This window comes from Papio anubis, chromosome 6, assembly GCF_008728515.1.
Source record: "Papio anubis isolate 15944 chromosome 6, Panubis1.0, whole genome shotgun sequence".
NCBI lineage: Eukaryota > Metazoa > Chordata > Mammalia > Primates > Cercopithecidae > Papio > Papio anubis.
The window spans coordinates 82,850,600-82,872,129 of NC_044981.1; the positions used below are offsets into that span (position 1 = coordinate 82,850,600).

The 21,530-nt window shown below is 38.2% G+C and overlaps 1 protein-coding gene across 8 annotated transcripts in view; it reads left to right on the forward strand.

Moving 5' to 3' along the window:
- The window catches only part of ORC3 (origin recognition complex subunit 3), a 73,295-nt gene that overhangs the window by 24,293 nt on the left and 27,472 nt on the right, over positions 1–21,530 (forward strand). For all 8 annotated transcript variants that reach the window (XM_021937584.2, XM_031667298.1, XM_031667299.1 and 5 more), the window contains 4 exons: positions 3,834–3,967; positions 4,423–4,486; positions 18,167–18,283; positions 19,444–19,523. In XM_021937584.2, coding sequence (XP_021793276.2) covers positions 3,834–3,967; positions 4,423–4,486; positions 18,167–18,283; positions 19,444–19,523 — 395 coding nt within the window. The remainder of the gene's footprint in view (positions 1–3,833; positions 3,968–4,422; positions 4,487–18,166; positions 18,284–19,443; positions 19,524–21,530) is intronic.

Below are 21,530 nucleotides of genomic sequence, written 5' to 3' on the forward strand. Positions count from 1 at the left end.
TTTTTAGTTCCTGGACCATGCATGTGTGTGTGTGTGTGTGTGTCTCTGTAATTTGTATTCTGATACACTGGGAATGCATTTTCACTAGTTTCATGAATTGCCCGAAGCTGATTCAGGAATTTAGCTTCATGATATATGCTGTAACCTAAACAGATCCCCATTCTCCAGTTGTTTAAAAGTTAGTATTATTTCCTTTTCTTGGCAGCTACATAAGTATAGTCATTGTGAACACATGCCAGTTGTCTAGTGCATTAAAACCTATATATTATGCCAGGCACAGTGGCTCATGCCTGTAATCCCAGCATTTTAAGAAGTCAAGGTGGGAGGATCACTTGAGCTTAGGAGTTTGAGACCAGCCTGAACAACATAATGCAGCCTCATCTCTACTAAAAATTTAAAAATAAGCCAGGCGTGGTGGCTTATTTACAGAGTCCCAGGTCCTTGGGAGGGTGAGGTGGGAGAATCACATGAGCCTGGGAAGTCAAGGCTGCAGTGAGCCGTAATTGTGCCACTGCACTCTAGCCTGGGCGACAGAGCAAGAGACCTGTCTCTATAAAAAAAAATTCTGATTTTAAAAACCTATATATATTAGTAACCTTTGGTGCAAAAGTTCAATTTGATAATACTTCATCTTTGTGTAGTGCCTTGAAGATGATAAATTATCATGTTTTCTTGCTTCAAAAAAAGATTGCAGTGTTTTCTTTGGCTAATATGTATCTTTTCCTCCCAACTTTGACTTTTTAAAGCATATTTTAATGGAATAAAGCATTATTTACCTTAGCAATGTGTAGAATTAAATGATATTAAGATAAAACTTCCTAATTATTTCTTTCATTTCATTTCATTCATTTACTCATAAATATTGTCAACCAAGCACTATGCTGAACCCTGAAGATACAGATCAAAAAAGAAATCTCTGCCTTAAAATTGTTCTTTGTTTAATCATGGAGGCAAAAGAGTAAACCCACAAGTCTGAGTAGTCAATGCTATGAAAGAAACATGCCTTGGGGTTCCATAGGAGAACAGAAGTGTATTCCTAAGAAATAGGAGCTAGCCAGGTCAGAATTTCAGGCAAAAGCAACAGTAGAGGAAGAGAGATCTGTTAGAATGCTATTGCAGTAATCTAGACGGGACATGACAAGGACTTAAATAAACTAAGGTAATGGTAGTGGAACTAGAAAGGAGGAAACAAATTTGAGGATGAGATCGAATCAAAAAACCTGGTGACTAAGTAGGTGATAGGATGTTTTTTTGTTTTGTTTTTTCTTACTTGACTTGAAGCTGAAAGGATGTTTAAGAGAGGAACAAGATGACACATACTCTAGCTTGGCAGATTGAGGTTAGTACTGTTTATTAACTGTACATGTTAATACATAGCAAAGAGCAAGGTTGTTGTGAGAAAAGGATGAGTTTCTTTTTGTATATGGTTAATTTAGGGGTGTGTTAGATATAAAGATTTTGTGCTCTAGGAGAAAGGTTTGGACTGGAAATAGATATTTAGGACTTATCCTTAAAAGGTGGCAGTTAAAGTCATGTTATGAGGATGAAATGTCACCTAGAGGGAGTAAGGAAAGACAAACCGACATGTAAAAGTGAGCAGTAGAAAAGGAGACTAAAAACAAGGAGAACCAATAGAAAGTAGAGTACCACTGAAGCCAAGGGAAAAAGAGATTCAGGAAATAGAAACTGTACTCTAAATACCTTGAGACAGAAAGTAAAGGACTTTAACCAAGTTATTAATCTCTCTGGGTCTCAGTTTTCTCATTTGTAAAATAAGGCAATCAGGTTAGATGATTTTATGGTTTCCTGATAATTTATTAAGCACCTCCTTTATGCGTGACACTTTACTAAACTATTTACATGTTTTTTTTGTTTTTGTTTCTTTCTGAGGTGGAGTTTCTCTCTGTCACCCAGGCTGGAGTGCAGTGGCATAATCTGAGCTCACTGCAACCTCTGCCTCCTGATTTCAAGTGATTCTCCTGCCTCAGCCTCCTACGTAGCTGAGATTACTTACAGGTGTGCATCACCATGCCCGGCTAATTTTGTATTTTTGGTAGAGATGGAGTTTCACCATGTTGGCCAGGCTGATCTTGAACTCCTGATCTCTGGTGATCCACCCACCTTGGCCTCCCAAAGTGCTGATATTGTAGGCGTGAGCCACCTTGCCTGGCCTACGTGGTTTTATTCACGTGTATTATCCTCAATTTTGCACATGAAGAAATTAAGATTTAAGTTAAGTAGCTTGGCCAAGGTCACACCACTGACAAGTGACAGCATCTTTAGACCTCATTTTCCCAGTTTTCCTAGTCCTCAGTGGAAAATATTGGTAAGTCCTGATTTCTACTTGAGACAGAGTCTCACTCTCTTGCCCAGGCTGGTCTCAAACTCCTGAGCTCAAGCAATCTTCCCATCTTAGTTTCCTGAGTAACTAGGACTATGTAATTCCTGATTTCCGTAGGACGTACAGCATTCTGTACATACTGTCAATCTGTGTGTTTTAGCTTTCCCTTCATTAGGTGGATATATTAACCAACTTGTTGATTGACCCAGATATTGAAAACACACTTGAACAAAATAGTTAAGTGATAATGGGTTCGTATCCTGTTTGTATCTCTACTGTAACTTCTGTGGCTTCCTCCTATTCCTCTTCCGCAGCAAGCCTCTTAGCCTGTTTAGTTTTTATTTTTCTCATGTCTAAGAAGTAGTGTTAACATTGGGATAAACATTATCAGTTTGACTTAATTAGAAAAGATAAGAACAAAATTATGTTAATATGTGCAAAAGTAATTTAGCACCTGGCATAAACAGTTGCTTTCTATTTTGTACTTGTTTCTAAGTTAGGCAGGCCCTTTGCCTTACAGCCTTAGAGAATGGACTATTTTGGAAGATTTCCTCTAGCCTTGGGTATCTTGTCGTCAGTATTATAAACTCAAAAATTCATTATCAGTTCCTTCAGGAAGGATCAAGCCCAAGATTATTGATTCATCCCAAACAAATACCTTAAGATGGATATGTAACCTAACATGCTAATTTATTAATTTGTGATGAGGAGCAACCAGTATCAAGGTACCCGAAAATACCAAACTGGTCAAGCAAAGTTTGCTTAGAATCAATATAATGAACATTTGCATAGTCTTGTGAGTTATACCAGTTTCTAGGTGTAAAACTCAAGACTATCCAAATGTATACAAGAGTATCCAAATGTTCATTATGTTGATTCTAAGCAAACTGAACGTTAGAATCTGGAAAATTGTCTTCCCTTCTACCATAGAGCCCACAGCATTCTATTATTAGAATACTTATATCTACCAGATAGTACACCATGTTTTCCTCCATGGGAAAAAAATGAATTTGAAAAGGTAAATTTTCATTATTCACTTTAATCCATAGGCATAACTCCTACCATTGTAGCTTTTTTTTTTTTTTTTTGTAACAGACCAGTTTTTACACTGATTTTAGATTGGCATTTTCTTATGAGTATCGGGGTATCTATTAGACCCTTAAGTTAAACCTCAGTTTGGTCCACACCACATTTATAATTATTATGTGTTGCTTTTGCAGATAGTTAATCTATCCATTTATATTAGTTTACCTTAGTTTGTATTTCAAAGATTACCATTTTCTGATCTTCTTCCCAAAATTGGAACCTTAAAATATGAGAGTTATATAGCCATTTTTATGTTGTTTGCAGTATTATTGTGACATTATTAAATATATTAGTGCCATAAATACTTCGGCTCTTTAAAAAAAAAAATCCTTAAAATTGAGCAGACATAGCACAATAGATTTAGTGCCAAAATATAATAAATGTTTAATCTTCACGTGTCTTTCAGCTTTCTCTATTAGAGCATTTCTATTCCCAGCCCTTAAGTGTCCTGTGCTGTAATCTTCCAGAAGCCAAAAGAAGAATAAATTTTTTATCAAATAATCAATGTGAAAACATCCGACGTCTTCCATCTTTTAGGAGGTAAAAAGAGAAGTACATATTTAACACATATTATACTAGAATTTGGGACTAAATAAGAGATCTCAGATCCAGTTTTTTCTGAAGTTGGGGGAGGAATAGTAACCTATTCTGTTTTTAAGTGCGGGATATCCTTGTTGGATTTGAAAATTTGGCAAAAAGAAAAGTATTTTTACAAAGGGACATAATTTGCAAGTTCTCCAGAGTTACTTTTTAGAAATAACGTTTCCTATTCCTGGGATTTATGGCCTTTTTAAATGTTTATAGACTATGAAGTCCAGCTGATTTAAGGAGTTTAAAATTACCATTAAACCATAAATGTCATACTGAATTTATTTTTGTGAAGAAATGAAAAAAATGTGGCTGCCAATCTTGGTAGTTCTTATCCCCAATATGCTATTTAAATATGTTGAATCTTTAATTTTCTCTTTTTGTGTATGGAATGGTAAAAATTCTAGGTATGTGGAAAAACAAACTTCAGAAAAGCAAGTTGCGCTCTTGACCAATGAGAGATGTTTGAAGGTAGGAACGTGAATGTGTTTCAGTTTCATTCTCTTTTTCCTTTCATAAAGAATATGCACGTAACATTTATTGAGTTAATAAAACATATTTGTGCATCTTAATATTTATACATTGAAGTACTGGGTCTTGATAGTCAATTAGGAATGTGAGTTTTAAAGATGACATGAAACCTTAGCTCTAAAAGATGAGGCTTTTTTTAATCAAGAAAAAATATTAACTGAAACACCAAGTTTCTCTTGTGGCCTATTTTGAAAGCACCTTTAGATCTATAGAGATCTGCTATGTGAATCTTTTTCCACCTAACAGTTTTGGAATCTGCCAGCAATTTCATTTTAATGTTCTTTTTAAAGGCTGTGATAAATAAAAGCGTTTAGAAGCCAGACAGCTTAGGCGTCTACTGCTAAATGGGTATTGATTTGATTTGAAGAAATATTATATATTGATATTATAACGCTAGGAAAGAAGTAATGAGCTTAGAAAATTATCAGTTAGCTGTACAACATAGGGAATATCAAAAGGAGGGCTTTTTTTCTTTGTTGAATAAATAATACTTGGATATATACATAATTCAAAAGGTAAAGATAATATACAGTGAAAGGCTTCCTTTCACTTCTTGTCTTTCTTTTTTTTTTTTTGAGACGGAGTCTCACTGTGTCTCCCAGGCTGGAGTGCAGTGGCGCGATCTCGGCTCACTGCAAGCTCCGCCCCCCGGGTTCACGCCATTCTCCCGCCTCAGCCTCCCAAGTAGCTGGGACTACAGGCACCCGCTACCGCGCCCGGCTAGTTTTTTGTATTTTTAGTAGAGACGGGGTTTCACCATGTTAGCCAGGATAGTCTCGATCTCCTGACCTTGTGATCCACCCGCCTCGGCCTCCCAAAGTGCTGGGATTACAGGCTTGAGCCACCGCGCCCGGCCCACTTCTTGTCTTTCAACTACCCATGTCCCTTCCCTGGATACAGCCAGTGTTACTGGTTTCTTATGTTTCATTCTAGATGTAGTCTCCATACATACAAGTAATTATGTTTTGGCAGTTGGCTGCTTCTTACAATATTCTGCACCTTGTTTTATTTTGTACTTAATTTTGGAAATCATTCCATATTAGTACTGAAGAGTGGCATAGTAGTCTATTGAATTAATGTACCTTTTTAAAGAACATGTCTCTTATCGATGAGCATTTAGAAACACATAATGTCACATTTATTTTCATACTCCTCATGACTTTTTTAGGAAAAAGTTGTTAGAATATTGTAATGATAGTAAGATGAGATTGAAGGTAAGCCGTAGTGCTAAAGATGAGTTTTGGTAATACATATGATTTTCAGATTTTGAACAAGAGAATGTTAGATCTTATACATGTACAATTATATGTCAATTTAAAAAATTTTAAATGTGTTTTAAAAAATGTTAGATTCTATAGGGCATGTGTTTACCTCCATTGGTAATTTATGCCCATTATAAATGCTCAAAAAATAATCAGAATGGCTTTTATTAAACCTTTTATTAAACATTATTTCTAATGTTGAATCCACACTGGGCCGTAATATAAAATCACTTCTAGATTGGGCTCAATAATCATTTTAGTAATCTCTGTAATGCCTTCAGAGCAGTATAGGAGGTTCTCAGACCCCCATGCAGGTTGTTTTGCTGGGAGGAAGTTTAAGAACTAGTGAGAAAGAATGTGTGCCTGTTTATTGAGTCTTTGAAGATTGGCTAGATTAGCTCTCTGCTGAGTCAGCTAGTTGCCAAGTCCATTTCCTGCTAGAACTTTCTGTCAGAGTGTATTTCAGAAGCCAGGAATAGATTTTTTAAGAGTACCTTTAACCATTGAGATGACAGAGGGAGAGAATGTCTAGGCTAGTGTATTACAGAAATTGCCTGACATTGGTCAGGCACGGTGGCTCATGCCTGTCATCCCAGCACTCGATGAGGCCTGGGTGGGTGGATCACTTGAGGTGAGGAGTTCAAGACCAGTCTGGCCAATATAGTGAAACCCCATCTCTACTAAAATACAAAAATTAGCTGGGTGTGGTGACGTGTGCCTGTAGTCACAGCTACTCAGGAGGCTGAGGCAGGAGAATCGCTTGAACCTGGGAGGCGGAGGCTGTGGTGAACCGAGATTGCACCACTGCACTCCAGCCTGGGTGACAGAGCAAGACTCTGTCTTTTAAAAAAAAAAAAAAAAAAAAAAAAAGAGCCTGACATTTATGTCTGCTTTTCAGTGACTTTTTGCATATTTTCTTAGCATTTATTTATGCTATCCTTGTTCTTGTTGCACTGTCAGACTGTCAGTTTTGCTTGTTGTGATCTTTGGTGTATTCATTTTCAAATTACATACTTTGTCATTTAAGGGCATGTTTTCTTGAGACTTATACAGTGAGAAATATGAAGAAGCACAGAGATTTGTACCCTTACCCTGAAAAAGTTACCCACAGGCTACCTGCTGAAATCAAAAGACAGAAAATGTCTAAGAAAAAAATGAATATTTTAGGCTGGGCACGGTGGCTCACTCCTGTAATCCCAGCATTTTGGGAATCTGAGATGGAAAGATCACTTGAAGTCAGGAGTTCAAGACCAGCCTGGCCACTATGGTGAAACCCCGTCTCTTCTAAAAATACAAAAATTAGCTGGGCATAGTGGTACACACCTGTAATCTGAGCTACTCCAGAGGCTGAGGCAGGAGAATCACTTGAACCTGGGAGGTGGAGTTTACAGTGAGCTGAGATCATACCCTAGCCTGGGCAACAGAGCAAGACTGTTTAAAAAAAATAATAATAATTTGTCTATTGATTTTTTAGTTGAGAGAAAAAGTATCTTTGAATATTCTCATAATAATGCTTCTCTTTTTATAGTTTCATAAAAATACATGACAGTCAATAATGTGGTACTACAAAATATAAGAAATTTTATATTTGAACTGCAGTTACTCATTAGCTATCTATATTTAAGAAAATCACTTACCTTATTTAAGCCTCAATTTTCTTTCTTTTTTTTCTTATTATACTTTAAGTTCTAGGGTACATATGCACAACGTGCAGGTTTGTTACATAGGTATACGTGTGCCATGTTGGTTTGCTGTACCAATCAGCTCATCATTACATTAGATATTTCTCCTAATGCTATCCTTCCCCCAACACCCACCAAAAGGCCCTGGTGTGTGATGTTCCCTGCCCTGTGTTCATGTGTTCTCATTGTTCAATTCCCACCTGTGAGTGAGAACATGCGGTATGTGGTTTTCTGTCCTTGTGATAGTTTGCTGAGAATGATGGTTTCCAGCTTCATCCAAGGGACATGAACTCATCCTTTTTTATGGCTGCATAGTATTCCGTGGTGTATATGTGCCACGTTTTCTTAATCCAGTCTATCATTGATGGACATTTGGGTTGGTTCCAAGTCTTTGCTGTTGTGAATAGTGCTGCAATAAACATACGTGTGCGTGTCTTTATAGTAGTATGATTTATAATCCTTTGGGTATATAACGAGTAATGGGATTGCTAGGTCAAATGGTATTTCTAGTTCTAGATCCTTGAGGAATCGCCACACTGTCTTCCACAATGTTTGAATTTACACTCCTACCAACAGTGTAAAAGCTTTCCTATTTCTCCACATCCTCTCCAGCATCTGTTGTTTCCTGACTTTTTAATGATCGCCATTCTGACTGGTGTGAGATGGTATCTCATTGTGGTTTTGATTTGCATTCTCTGATGACCACTGATGATAAGCATTTTTTCATATGTCTGTTGGCTGCATAGATGTCTACTTTAGAGAAGCGTCTGTTCATATCCTTTGCCCACTTTTTGATGGGGTTGTTTTTTTCTTGTAAATTTGTTTAAGTTCTTTGTAGATTCTGGATATTAGCCCTTTGTCAGATGGGTAGCTTGCAAACATTTTCTCCCATTCTGTAGGTTGCCTGCTTACTCTGATGACAGTTTATTTTGCTGTGCAGAAGTTCTTTAGTTTAATTAGATCCCATTTGTCAATTTTGGCTTTTGTTGCCATTGCTTTTGGTGTTTTAGTCATGAAGTGTTTGCCCAGGCCTATGTCTTAGTATCGCCTAGGTTTTCTTCTCGGGTTTTTATGGTTTTAGGTCTTACATTTAAGTCTTTAATCCATCTTGAATTAATTTTTGTATAAGGTTAAGGAAGGGATCCAGTTTCAGCTTTCTACATATGGCTACCCAGTTTTCCCAGCACCATTTTTTTTTTTTTTTTTTTTTGAGACGGAGTCTCGCTGTGTCTCCCAGGCTGGAGTGCAGTGGCGCGATCTCGGCTCACTGCAAGCTCCGCCCCCTGGGTTCACGCCATTCTCCCGCCTCAGCCTCCCAAGTAGCTGGGACTACAGGCGCCCGCCACCGCGCCCGGCTAGTTTTTTTTTTGTATTTTTAGTAGAGACGGGGTTTCACCGTGTTAGCCAGGATAGTCTCGATCTCCTGACCTCGTGATCCACCCACCATTTATTAAATAGGGAATCCTTTCTCCATTGCTTGTTTTTGTCAGGTTTGTCAAAGATCAGATGGTTGTAGATGTGTGGTGTTATTTCTGAGGCCTCTGTTCTGTTCCATTGGTCTATATATCTGTTTTGGTACCAGTACCATGCTGTTTTGGTTACTGTAGCCTTGTAGTATAGTTTGAAGTCAGGTAGCGTGATGCCTCCAGCTTTGTTCTTTTTGCATAGGATTGTCTTGGCAATGTGGGCTCTTTTTTGGTTCCATATGAACTTTAAAGTAGTTTTTTCCAATTCTATGAAGAAAGTCATTGGTAGCTTGATGGGGATGGCATTGAATCTATAAATTACCTTGGGCAGTATGGCCGTTTTCATGATATTGATTCTTCCTATCCATGAGCATGGAATGTTCTTCCATTTGTTTGTGTCCTCTTTTATTTCGTTGAGCAGTGGTTTATAGTCCTCCTTGAAGAGGTCCTTCATATCCCTTGTAAGTTGTATTCCTAGCTATTTTATTCTCTTTGTAGTAATTGTGAATGGGAACTATTTAAGCCTCAATTTTCTTATATACAAAGTAGGATAATAGGCTGGGTGTGGTGGCCCATGCCTGTAATCTCAGCACTTTCGGAGGTTGAGGCGGGCAGATCACTTGAGTCCAGGAGTTTGACACCAGCCTGGACAGCATAGCAAAACCCCTTCTCTACTAAAAATACAAAAAATTATCCAAGTGTGGTGGTATGTGCTTGTTATCCCAGCTACTTGGGAGGCTGAGACACTAGAATCCCTTGAACCAGGGAGGCAGAGGTTGCAGTGAGCTGAGATTGCGCCACTGCACTCCTGCCTAGGCAACACAGCAAGATTCTGTCTCCAAAAAAAAAAGTAGGATAATAATTCCTAGTATGATTTTTTTTCATAGTGGTAGTGATAATCAAAGTTTGTTCAGCAAATAAAAATGATTTGAAAACATATAACGATAAAACTTTTATAAATAAAAATAATAAATATTGTTATATATTTTTCACTCATAAAAATTAAGATCAATATGAACACATTTTATTTATGTTTATTTTTTATTTTTTTGAGGTGGAGTTTCATTCTTGTTGCCCAGGCTGGAGTGTAACGGTGCAATCTCGGCTCACTGCAATCTCTACCTCCCAGGTTCAAGCAGTTCTCCTGCCTCAGCCTCCCAAGTAGCTGGGGTTACAGGTGCCTACCACCACATCCAGCTAATTTATTGTATTTTTAGTAGAGACGAGGTTTCACCATGTTGGCCAGGCTGGTCTCAAACTCCTGACTTCAGGTAATCTACCCACCTCAGCCCCACAAAGTGCTGGAATTACAGGCGTGAGCCACCATGCCCAGCTATTTTTTTTTTTTTTTTTTTTTTTTTGAGGGGGTCTCACTCTATCGCCCAGGCCAGAGTGCAGTGGCACAATCTCAGCTCACCACAACCTCCACCTCCTGGATTCAAGCCATTCTCCTGCCTCAGCCATCCTCGTAGCTGGGATTAGAGGCATGGGTCACCACACCCGGCTAATATTTGTACTTTTAGTAGAGACAGAGTTTCACCATGTTGGCCAGGCTGGTCTTGAACTCCTGACCTCAGGTGATCTGCTCGCCTGGGCCTCCCAAAGTGCTGGGATTACAGATGTCAGCCACCGCACCTAGCCAATATGAACACATTTCAGTGTGTGTAAAGATGTATATACATTTTTATGTATTATAATATACAATCTATATGTAATATTTATAATATTCTTATGTTATATAGTTGTATAGACATGTCTGGCATTAGAGTTTATCATTTTGTTCCCATTTTCTATATTCAAGTGTCTAAGAGATAGACCTCATTGTATATTCCAGAGAAATTTACAATCTTTATAACTGGAAACCACACTTTAAGAACTACTAAATTAGACTGCCTCCCTAGAAGGAAGCATTTGTTATTGTTTGCTCCATCACCTCATTTTCTTAAGCTAGAACTCATCTATTAAGTTCCCACCTAAACAAATGATTAATCTGTTATCTTCTGACTAGAATCAAGATGTTAACAAAAACCTTTACTCCCTCAAAATTAGGGCCCCACTTCTTCAAAACCATATGTCAACTTTGAATTTAATGAACTTAGTAATGGGTTTTTTAAAAAGTGTACTTTTAAATGTGAAAATTTAGCTGACTAAAACTAACATAGGAAAAGAAAACCAAGCACCACATGTTCTTATTTGTAAGTGGGAGCTGAACAATGAGAACGCAGGTCAGAGGGAGAGCATCAGGACAAATAGCTAATGCATGCGGGGCTTAATACCTAGGTGGTGGGTTGATAGGTGCAGCAAACCACCATGGCACATGTTTACCTAAGTAAGAAACCTGCACATCCTGCGCATGTATCCCAGAACTTAAAATAAATTAAAATTTAAAACGTTACCTGACTAAACAATGTACATTTGTAGGTAATTCGCTGGGAATTTCCTACTAAGGAGGGACATTAGAAGACCTGGTACAGCTGATGAAATACTGAAAATCTTCATACTATTTAGAAAGCTTAGATTCATTCCCGTGTAGGTGACGGTTGAAGTTTTATTATTCTTACTTGTTGATGTTTCATGTCTTTATACCTATTTTCCCAAGTAGATTTTAAATCCTTTCAGAGTGGGAAATAAACCTTGAACTTCTTTAGCACCCTCATTTCACAAATGAAGAACTGCAGCCAAGAGAAAGGAAGTGAAATATCTGAGGTTGCAGAGCAAGTTCATGGTAGAGTAAGGACTTCTTTTCACTGTTTAGTATGCTTATCATGGTGTCTCATCAAAAGGCACAAAATCAGTTCATGAGTTTGATGGAGACATGCCTTTCACCTCTTTCTGTTTCTTTTGTCAGACCTACGAGGCAGATAGGGGGAAGAAAATTTCTTAGAAAAAAATAATAAATGAAAAAGTAAAGGAAAAAGGAAAACAATTGCAGTCTATCAAGTGTGATCAAATGAGCTAGGCATTAGCCTAGTGTGTCAGGAATTAATCATTTAAATTCAAACTCTTTGTCAAGTGCTTCTCTTGATCTACACTACTGGGGTAGGAATATGGAGAACAAAAGGCAGAGACAGATGAGAGGACTAGCACTTTTGCCACATAAGTGCTAGGAGAAAGCTGTGGTTTGGCATTCTTATTAGATGGCAGTAATATGCTAAGTCAAGTCTGGAAAACACTACCAGCCAGCATTTTTCTCTAATGAGAAAAATAAGGCTTAGTTATAACAAGATGATAAATGAGAAAATGCTTTGTTCTTAGACAGCTGATATCTCTTAATCCTAAAATTCAATAGTGTGTTTTTAATGATCAGTGAATTGATTGAAAAGAAATTACAGAAGTTTATAGTCATTTTTACATACTGTATTTTATAATCTGAGGTCACTGTTCACCCCTATACATACAATTCTAGAGACAAAAGTGTTAAGTACTATGGAAGCAGAAGAGAGATAAATGCCTGGCAAATGTAATTCTGCCTAGCCTTTTTCTCTTTACCTATATAAGTTTTACATATATATTGACTTCTCCTCCGGAGAAAGTAGCTAGCTCAATAATAATAGGGGCTCTGTGGTATAAGTAAACAATGATATATGATTTTTTAAAAATAGATTCAGGGGGTTTCAGGTGCAAGTTTGTTACATATTGTATGACGGTGAGGTTTTGGCTTCTAGTGTGCCCATCACCTGAATAGTGAATATTGTACCTAATAAATAATTTCTCTGCCCTCACCCCTCCCAACCCTACCCCTTTTGGAGTCCACAGTGTCTGTTATTTCCCTCTGTATATACATGTGTACCTATTATTTAGCTCTCACTTATAAGTGAGAATATGTAGTATTTGATTTTCTGTTTCTGAGTTCTTTCACTTAGGATACTGGCCTCCAGCTCCATCCATGTTACTGCAAAAGACATGCTATCAGTGAATGATTTTTGTATGAATAACAGACAGGATTGATGAGGTTGGAGATTACTAATTTAAGAGGGTATATTGCACATTAAGAGGCAACCCACAGTCTAATGTAAATGTGTTTTTTAAACATACATTTAAAAAAAATGTTGGAACCAATATTTACATATTGAGAAATTTTACATTACAAATTCAGACTTTTGAAAAATCAGGAAATCTAGACCACATCCAGCAAGACAAAATATGGTTGCTCTTACTTAAAAAAGAGACTGAGGCTGGGCACGGTGGCCCACACCTGTAATCCCATCTCTTCGGGAGGCCAAGGCAAGCAGATCAGCCTGGGCAACATAATGAGACCCCATCTCTACAAAAAAAAAAAGAAATACAAAAATTAGCCAGGTGTGGTGGTGTGGGCCTATATATAGTCCCAGCTACTTGGAAGGCTGAGACAAGAGGATCACTTGACCCTGGGAGGTAAAGGCTGCAGTGAGCTAAGATCGCACCACTGCATTCCAGCCTGGTCACTAGAGCAAGATCCTGTCTCAAAAATTAAAAATAAATAAAAGAGAGACTGAGTGTTTGGTCTTCATTCATTAATGTACTCTTCATTTAACCAATATTTTTCTAGTGCCTATTATGTGCCAGGTGTTAATCTAGGTTTTGAGAATACAGGAGTGAACCAAACAGCCAAAACTTCTACCTTTTTCATTGTATCAGGGAGACAGACAATAAATAAGATAAATAAGTAAAATATCTGTTAGTGATAAGTGCTGAGGTAAAAACAATGAAGCAGAGAAGAGGGATATGGAGTTCATGTGCATTGGAAGTGGAATCGAAATTTTAGAAAAGGACCTGACTGAGAGGGTAAATTTTGAGTAAAGACCTAAAGAAAGTCACAGAGCTTGCCATTCAAGAATCTGAAGGAAGGGAATTCTAAGCAGGTAGAAAGGACCTCAGGTTGGAGCATGTCTGCCATATTTGAAGAAGAGCAAGGAGGCTGCTATGTATTGCTTTGCTTTTCTTTTTTCTTTTTGAGACAGTTTCGCTCTGTCACCCAGGCTGGAGTACAGTGGTGCAATCATAGCTTGCTGCAACCTTGACCTTCTGGGCTCAAGCAGTCTTCCTACCTCAGCCTCCTGAGTATCCGGGACTACAGGCACATGCCACCATGCCCAGCTCATTTAAATTTTTTTTTTTTTTTTTTTGGTAGAGACAGGGTCTCTTGCTTTGTTGCTCACTATCAAGCTGGTCTTGAACTCGTGGGCTCAAGTGATCCCCCAGCTATGGCCTCCCAAAGTGCTGGGATTATGGGTGTGAACCACTATGCCAAGCCTGTTTTTCTTATAGCAGATAAATATTTCTGTTCCTTTGTCGAAAGTGAGTAAAGACTAAGAAGTCTTCATGCTTCAAGAACAGAGAAAGCATATCTCTTTAGTAAATAATGCATATTCCTAGACAAAGTGTATCTCTGTAGAAAGGAATCATTCTAAACACAATTATGAAACAAAATGGTGACAGCTATGACTAGTATACAGAAAAAATGCCTGAGGAAAAATTTAATGAATGCAAAGTAGGGTTAATATTTCAAAAGGCTTTATTTTCACATGTACATGGTATGATGCTGCTGTAATGTATTCAATGGAATTTTTTTTTTTTTTTTTTTGAGACCGAGTTTCACTCTGTCTCCCAGGCTGGAGTGCAATGGTGCGATCTTGGCTCACTACAGCCTCCGTCTCCCGGGTTCAAGTGATTCTCCTGCCTCAGCCTCCCAAGTAGCTGGGATTACAGGCGCCTGCCACCAACCACACCCAGCTAATTTTTGTATTTTTAGTACAGACGGGGTTTCTCCAGGTTGGCCAGGCTGGTCTTGAACTCCTGACCTCAGGTGATCCACCCATCTCGGCCTCCCAAAGTGCTGGGATTACAGGCGTGAGCCACCCCGCCCATCCCCAAAATTTTCTCATATATCAAAACCTTTTACAGGTTTGAGTTTGTAAAATAGTGTCCATAAGTACATTAAGAATTATTGTTTTAAGGCCGGGTGCAGTGTCTCATGCCTCTAATCCCAACATTTTGGAAGGCCAAGGTGGGCAGATCACTTGAGGTTAGAAGTTTGAGACCAGCCTGGCCAACACGGTGAAATCCCATCTCTGCTAAAAATACAAAAATTAACTGGGCATTGCGGCAGACACCTGTAATCCCAGCTACTCAGGAGGCTGAGGCAGGAGAACAGCTTGAGCCTGGGAGACAGAGTTTGCAGTGAGCTGAGATCGCGCCAGTGCACTCCAGCCTGAGCAACAGAAGAAGACTTCATCTCCACAAAACAAGCAAACAAAAAATTACTGTTTTGAATAAGTAAAGGCAGTTACATATGTGCAGGTATCTAGGTAAGATGGAGAACTTACAGGACAGGTTATAAGAAAATGTTAATCATTTGTGATGTTTTTTGTTGCAATTGATAAAAACACATATAAATAACAATGAAACCTTTATTATGTGGAGATTAGGTTCTAAAGTCAGCACGTAAGGTGAAGATCTGGGATGGTCAAAATTACTCTTGAAAAATCCCTTAGAAAGGTACAGCAAACCTCTCATTCGTTAAGTCCATCATAGCCAGTTTCTTTCCCCATTGTTGGAACCAATCACCATTTCCTCAGTTGAGCGCCAGATGATCTAGTCTGCCATGTTGTATGGAACAAAACAACAATACAATACAAAACATTTTCTAGGCCAGTCACGGTGGCTCACACCTGTAATCCCAGCACTTTGGGTGGCTGAGGTGGGTGGATCACTTGAGGTCAGGAGATCAAGACCAGCATGGCCAACGGGGTAAAACTCCATCTCTACTAAAAATACAAAATGTTAGCCAGGTGTGGTGGTGGGCACCTGTAATCCCAGCTACTCGGGAGGCTGAGGCAGGAGAATCGCTTGAACCTGGGAGGTGGAGGTTGCAGTGAGCAGAGAGTGGGACTTCATCTTAAAATTTTTATTTTTATTTTAAAATAAAAATAATGATTATAACAAAACAAAACAGTTTTTAAACACTAGAACTCTACTCAACACAGGGATGCACCACACAGTGAAAAGTATGAAAGAAATAAGACCACCTAGGAGAAAAACATGTTTATATCCCTCATCGAACACTTATTCCAGGGCAGGTATGTTCCTTGAGTATGCAGTATTGCCCTATAGTGTGTAAAGTATTTCTTTTCTCTCCTTATCCAAGTAAATGGAACGAAGATACTCACTTCTACTGCATCACGCAGATACTTGTACACATAGCTATTCCTCAAGGCAAAAGAAAATAGGGAGCACAAGTAGCATGCAGTATGATTATTATTCAGTAATAGAGTTCATTTTCTTCAAAATATTCCCCCTATTTAAAAGCTATTTCAGCACACATCAAGGCAATTAATGGCTTTATGCCATCTGTATGTCATGGCACACAGTAAAAAACTAAAGAACTAAAGTTTAGAACTAAAGTATACCCTCCCAGTGGTGGTTAAAACAATTTTTGATTATGGCTACTTTTGTTATGATAGGAGACATAGATTTTGTTATGATAGGAGACAGATTTTGAAATTACCAATCAACTCAAATAATGGGAGGGAAAAACATTTAAGTGCTAAAAACTTTTATTTAATCTGCCCTGTGCTTTCAGGTAATGACTCATAGATCGTTGACCAAGGAATTGATTTCCTAAGTGAGTTGGTGTTTAGGAAGATATATCATATTTATTGCTTTATAGAGGTTAGATTTGCTTGAATTTATTGATATCTGAGTTATTTTCTAAATGTTTGACCACTAAAAATAATGGGTATCTGCAAGATATTACTGAAATAAAGACACAGCTCAGCAAAGCCTTTATTTGACTTTTTTTTTTTTTTTCTTTTTGAGACAGTCTTACTTAGTCGCCCAGGCTGGAGTGCAGTGGCGCGATCTCGGCTCACTGCAAGCTCCGCCTCCCGGGTTCACGCCATTCTCCTGCCTCAGCCTCCCGAGTAGCTGGGACTACAGGCGCCCGCCGCCTCGCCCGGCTAATTTTTTGCATTTTTAGTAGAGACGGGGTTTCACCGTGTTAGCCAGGATGGTCTCGATCTCCTGACCTCGTGATCCGCCCGCCTCGGCCTCCCAAAGTGCTGGGATTACAGGCGTGAGCCACCGCGCCCAGCCTATTTGACTTTTTAAAGGAGAAAAATATTGAAAACCGTGGCACAGATGATAATCCTTTAAGAAAATGTTACAGAGTAAGCAGTTATAAAAGGAATTGAGGCCTGAAAATTACTTCATAGGATATAATGTTTTAAAATATTTCTAAACTATTTCAGGAGGCTCTAGAAAACATCTCTCTCCCCCCAACAAAACCTTTTGAAACTGTTTTGTGAGATTAATCATCCATAGATTTCTTTTCTTTTCTTCTTTTCCTATATCTAAATCTCTAATATGGAGAGTAGGGCTAGTTTTCGGTTGTGGGTTTTTTTTTTTTTAAATACAAATGAGGTCCCACTATGTTGTTCACCCAGGTCTTAAACTCCTAAACTCGAGCTATCCTCCTGCCTCAGCCTTCCAAAGTGCTGGGATTACAGGTGTGAGCCACCACACCTGCATAGATTTCTTAAGACACTCCCTCATGTCATCATTCTTGCTAGATTCTAAATTATAAAGCTTGTTGGCTTCAGATTTATTTATTTTTTTATTCTTTTTTTTTTTCTTAATTGGTAAAGCAAATAAAACCAGTATTGGAGATCTCAGCAATAGGCAGGGACTCATCAGAATCACTTGTGTTTCTGCCATAGTCTTTTCATTTTCCCCTTCAAACACACTAACACACTTGAGCAGTACTTTAGGAAAAGTATACATCATAAGCAGAACTTCAGCCATTTCATTAGGCTGGTACCATTCTGTCTGGTGATCTCACTCTTCTGATGCTAGCACAGTGGAGGATAAAGCACCTTCCCTCACTGTGGCGCACAGCAGGTGATGGGCACAGGCAAGCATCCAATAAGGTGCTTTCTTACACACTTGTAATTTTGGGGCCCAAGGTATTGTGGGAATGCTAGAGATACCAGGAGATTAAAATACAGTGTCAATTCTAGCATGTGTAAAATATCTCCAGACTTGATACTAAATCGGAAATGCTCAGCCTGTATTCTGGATTTTATATGTATTTCAAATTTTCATAAATTAATTTGTAGTTTTGAATCTTCTTGTCAGTTTTCCAGAAATTTTATATAGCCATGAAGTAGGTTGTATTATTATGCTCTTTTATCAGCTGACTTATGTATTAATAATATATTCTGTGATTTTTAGGAGGAAACACAATTATTACTAGAAAACCTGCATGTTTATCATATGAATTACTTCCTGGTTTTGAGATGTCTTCATAAGTTCACCTCTTCTCTTCCCAAGTATCCACTAGGTCGACAGGTAATCCAAGCCACCTCATTTGGAATCTATGAAGTAGGAATGTTAGTATTTTCTTGCTTTGGTTTTTGTAGCATTCAGGCATCAGAATGTGAAATGAAGCCAATCTTTACAATGAGAGCATAATCTAAATCCATTCCAGCTGTACACATTACTGGTAATTGAAATTGTTTTTTGTTCAGATGGCCACAGCTAGAAACAGCCATATGAATCCCAGTGGTGTTGCTTCCCCTACAATGTTTTTGTACTAAGGCATTTGAACTTTCCTTCTTTAATACTTCCTTATCACCTATACTGAGAGAGCTGTTTCTCTTTCCTTAATGGAAGAAGGAATTTGTTTGAGAATGCTTGATAGTTAACCTTGCACTATACTCAGAATAAAAAGAGAAGCAGTACTTCTGTTCCTTGAAAAATTATGCTCAGCTGGCCTTTATGTCATACCATAAACCTATCAACCATCTGTAGAGTAGATTTTAGCGGAGGAATTCTATATTCCTAGGTCATCTTAGCTCAAAGCTTTGGAGAACAAATACCGGGATGTAAGAATGACTTGTTGGCTGGGTGCAGTGACTCATGCCTGTAATCCCAGCACTTTGAGAAGCCAAGGCAGGTGCATCACATGAGGTCAGCAGTTCAAGACCAGCCTGGCCAACATGGTAAAACCCTGTCTCTACTAAAAATACAAAAATTAGCCCGGTGTGGTGGCACACGCCTGTAGTCCCAGCTGCGAGGGAGGCTGAGGCAGGAGGATGGCTTGAACCTGGGAGGTGGAGGTTGCATTGAGCTGAGATCACTGCACTCCAGCCTGGATGACAGAGTAGACTCCGTCTTAAAAAAAAAAAAAAAAATAGAATGACTTGTTCATGAGGTGATTTTTGCCATTGAGCCTTAAATGAGCCTTTTTTTTCCTCATTTTTCCTTTATCGGTTTCTTCTTTTAAAATGACCAGTGATATCAGCCAATCTCAGTATAGTCTCATTTTACTTTTATGTAAATTGCATTCTTATAAAGCCTGATCCATGAGATATATGCCAAGTCTATTATTATCTAAAGAAAATGACTTTTAATAACATTAATTTTTTTGTGTTGACCAGAAATGATTTTGCCAGACTAGTAGTGTGTATACGCTTTTGGTTCCTCACAAATGTGTTGTTCACTTACAGATCAGAGAGTTGTACTGCACATGTTTAGAAAAGAACATATGGGATTCAGAGGAGTATGCATCAGTCTTGCAGCTGCTGAGGTAGTTTTGTTTTTTCTTGTTTTTCTGTTTTTGTCTGCTATAAGCCTGCCAGTAAGTAGCACCTTCCTCTAGAACCCTGCCTGCCAAAAAGTTTCATAAATAGCCATGTTGTGTCTAAGAATAATTGCATATATCTTGAATTTATCCATGTAGCTTATGATGTTTTTAATATAGCAACTCTCCATTTCTTTGCTGGTTTAACCTTGCATTTGAGCTTGTGGTTTTTAAAGGAAAATCCATGATTGTTTAGTCAAATACTGACACTACCCTATGAGAGCTCAGCTATGGATCATTTGAATCCAGCCAACTTGACATCATGGCAGGGAAAACAAGTCATTCATGAAAAGTGAGGTCACCATGTCCGCAATCTGGTTGAGTGGAGGAAGAGCATCACTGGGTGATATGTACCCAGTGGTCACAGCTGACCTTGATTAGGAACAGCAAGGAGTAGGCAGTGGCCTTGGTGCCTTCCCCCACCTTAACATTGGCTAATTCATAAATTATTTATCTAATAATATACAAGTAAATAAGATATCTTAGTGTTAAAGTTATTATTTATATTACTTGATTTCACTTCTTATATGTATAGTTACTTTTTAGTCTTCCATAAAAATAATGACACTTGGATAGTGATAAGGGGAAATCAAATGTGAGCTAAGTTTCGCCAGTTTTATAATTTTCCTCAGAGGTTGTAAATGCTTATATAAAAATATTTTAAAGAAGTCTGAAAACTGAATATTTATTAAGTCTTGCTTTCCTCTGGGCCCACAAGAAAAGAACAGATGGGCACAGTAGGAGGAAAATTCACGCTGAAAGCACTTTAAATCCAGAGACTTCATAATACAAATATTAGTAATCTAGCAGGTGCAGCTTAAGATAGAAAATGAATTTCATGCTATCTGGAAAAATATCTCCCCATGGAAACTAGATTACCTCTGAAAAGCTGTGTTTTATTTCATTTTTTAAAATCCCAATAAGATTTATTTTTTCTTATTTTTTTAACCCATAAGGAAACTAAAAATTCCCAATAAGATTTCTATGTATTTTTAAGCTTATGTTAACTAGAGTATTTCTGAGACTTATTTTGCTTTCTATTCAAGTAAATATACCTATCTTATACACCCAGTTGAATCTTCCAGGGTTTTCCTCTTTTAAGCTTTGTGATTAGTAATTGTCTTCCTTCTCCAGTGAGATGTTCCCAAATTCATAGATTCTTTTGTCAAAGAGGAACTTGTTCTTTTTGTTCTGAACCTCCCAACACCAGTTGTCTTAGGGTACAGTCAAGAACCAAGAATGCCAGTTCCAAAGTAGGGTAAGGAAACATGAGTGGCAGTAGTAATGGTGACAGCAGTAACTATCGCTTATTGAAGGCTTGCTGTGTGCAAGGCACTTTGTTAGGCACTCTCAGTACATTTTCCAATCTAAAACTCTTAATATACCTTTATGGTAGATATTATTAGTCACACCTTACCCCTGAGGAATCTGAAACACACACAGGCATTAAGTGACTTGCCTGAGACCACCTAGCTGCTGAGGGAACCAGGATTCTACTCCAGGTCTTACTTCAAAGCTGTTATACCTTCTGCTATTCTTTGCTAAGATCTAAAATACGGATTTGGAGATCTGAGTACAGCAGAAGCAAAAAATAGAAAGTGAGATTTCATTTTGCTAAGCTGAGGTCAGAAACATGGGCAGTCAAAAGCAAAGCAATGTAAAAAGCACTACGGGTCAAATATAATACCTACAGCAAGGACAGGCAGGAGTCTGGGTCCTAGAAAAGAGGAAAGGAATCAGGGAACCTCTGGGCTGGAATCAGCCTTTTCTCCTTTGTACAGATTTGATGTAGACCAGAAGTCGGGGACACTTTTTAGTTAAGGCATACTCGGTAGGCATCACCTAAACTTAACGAGACCATTCTCATCACCTGTCTTGAAACTTTATTTAACTCATTACAGAAAAGACTAAAATGATCCCTGAATGATGCTTTGGAAAGAATAACTGGTAAGG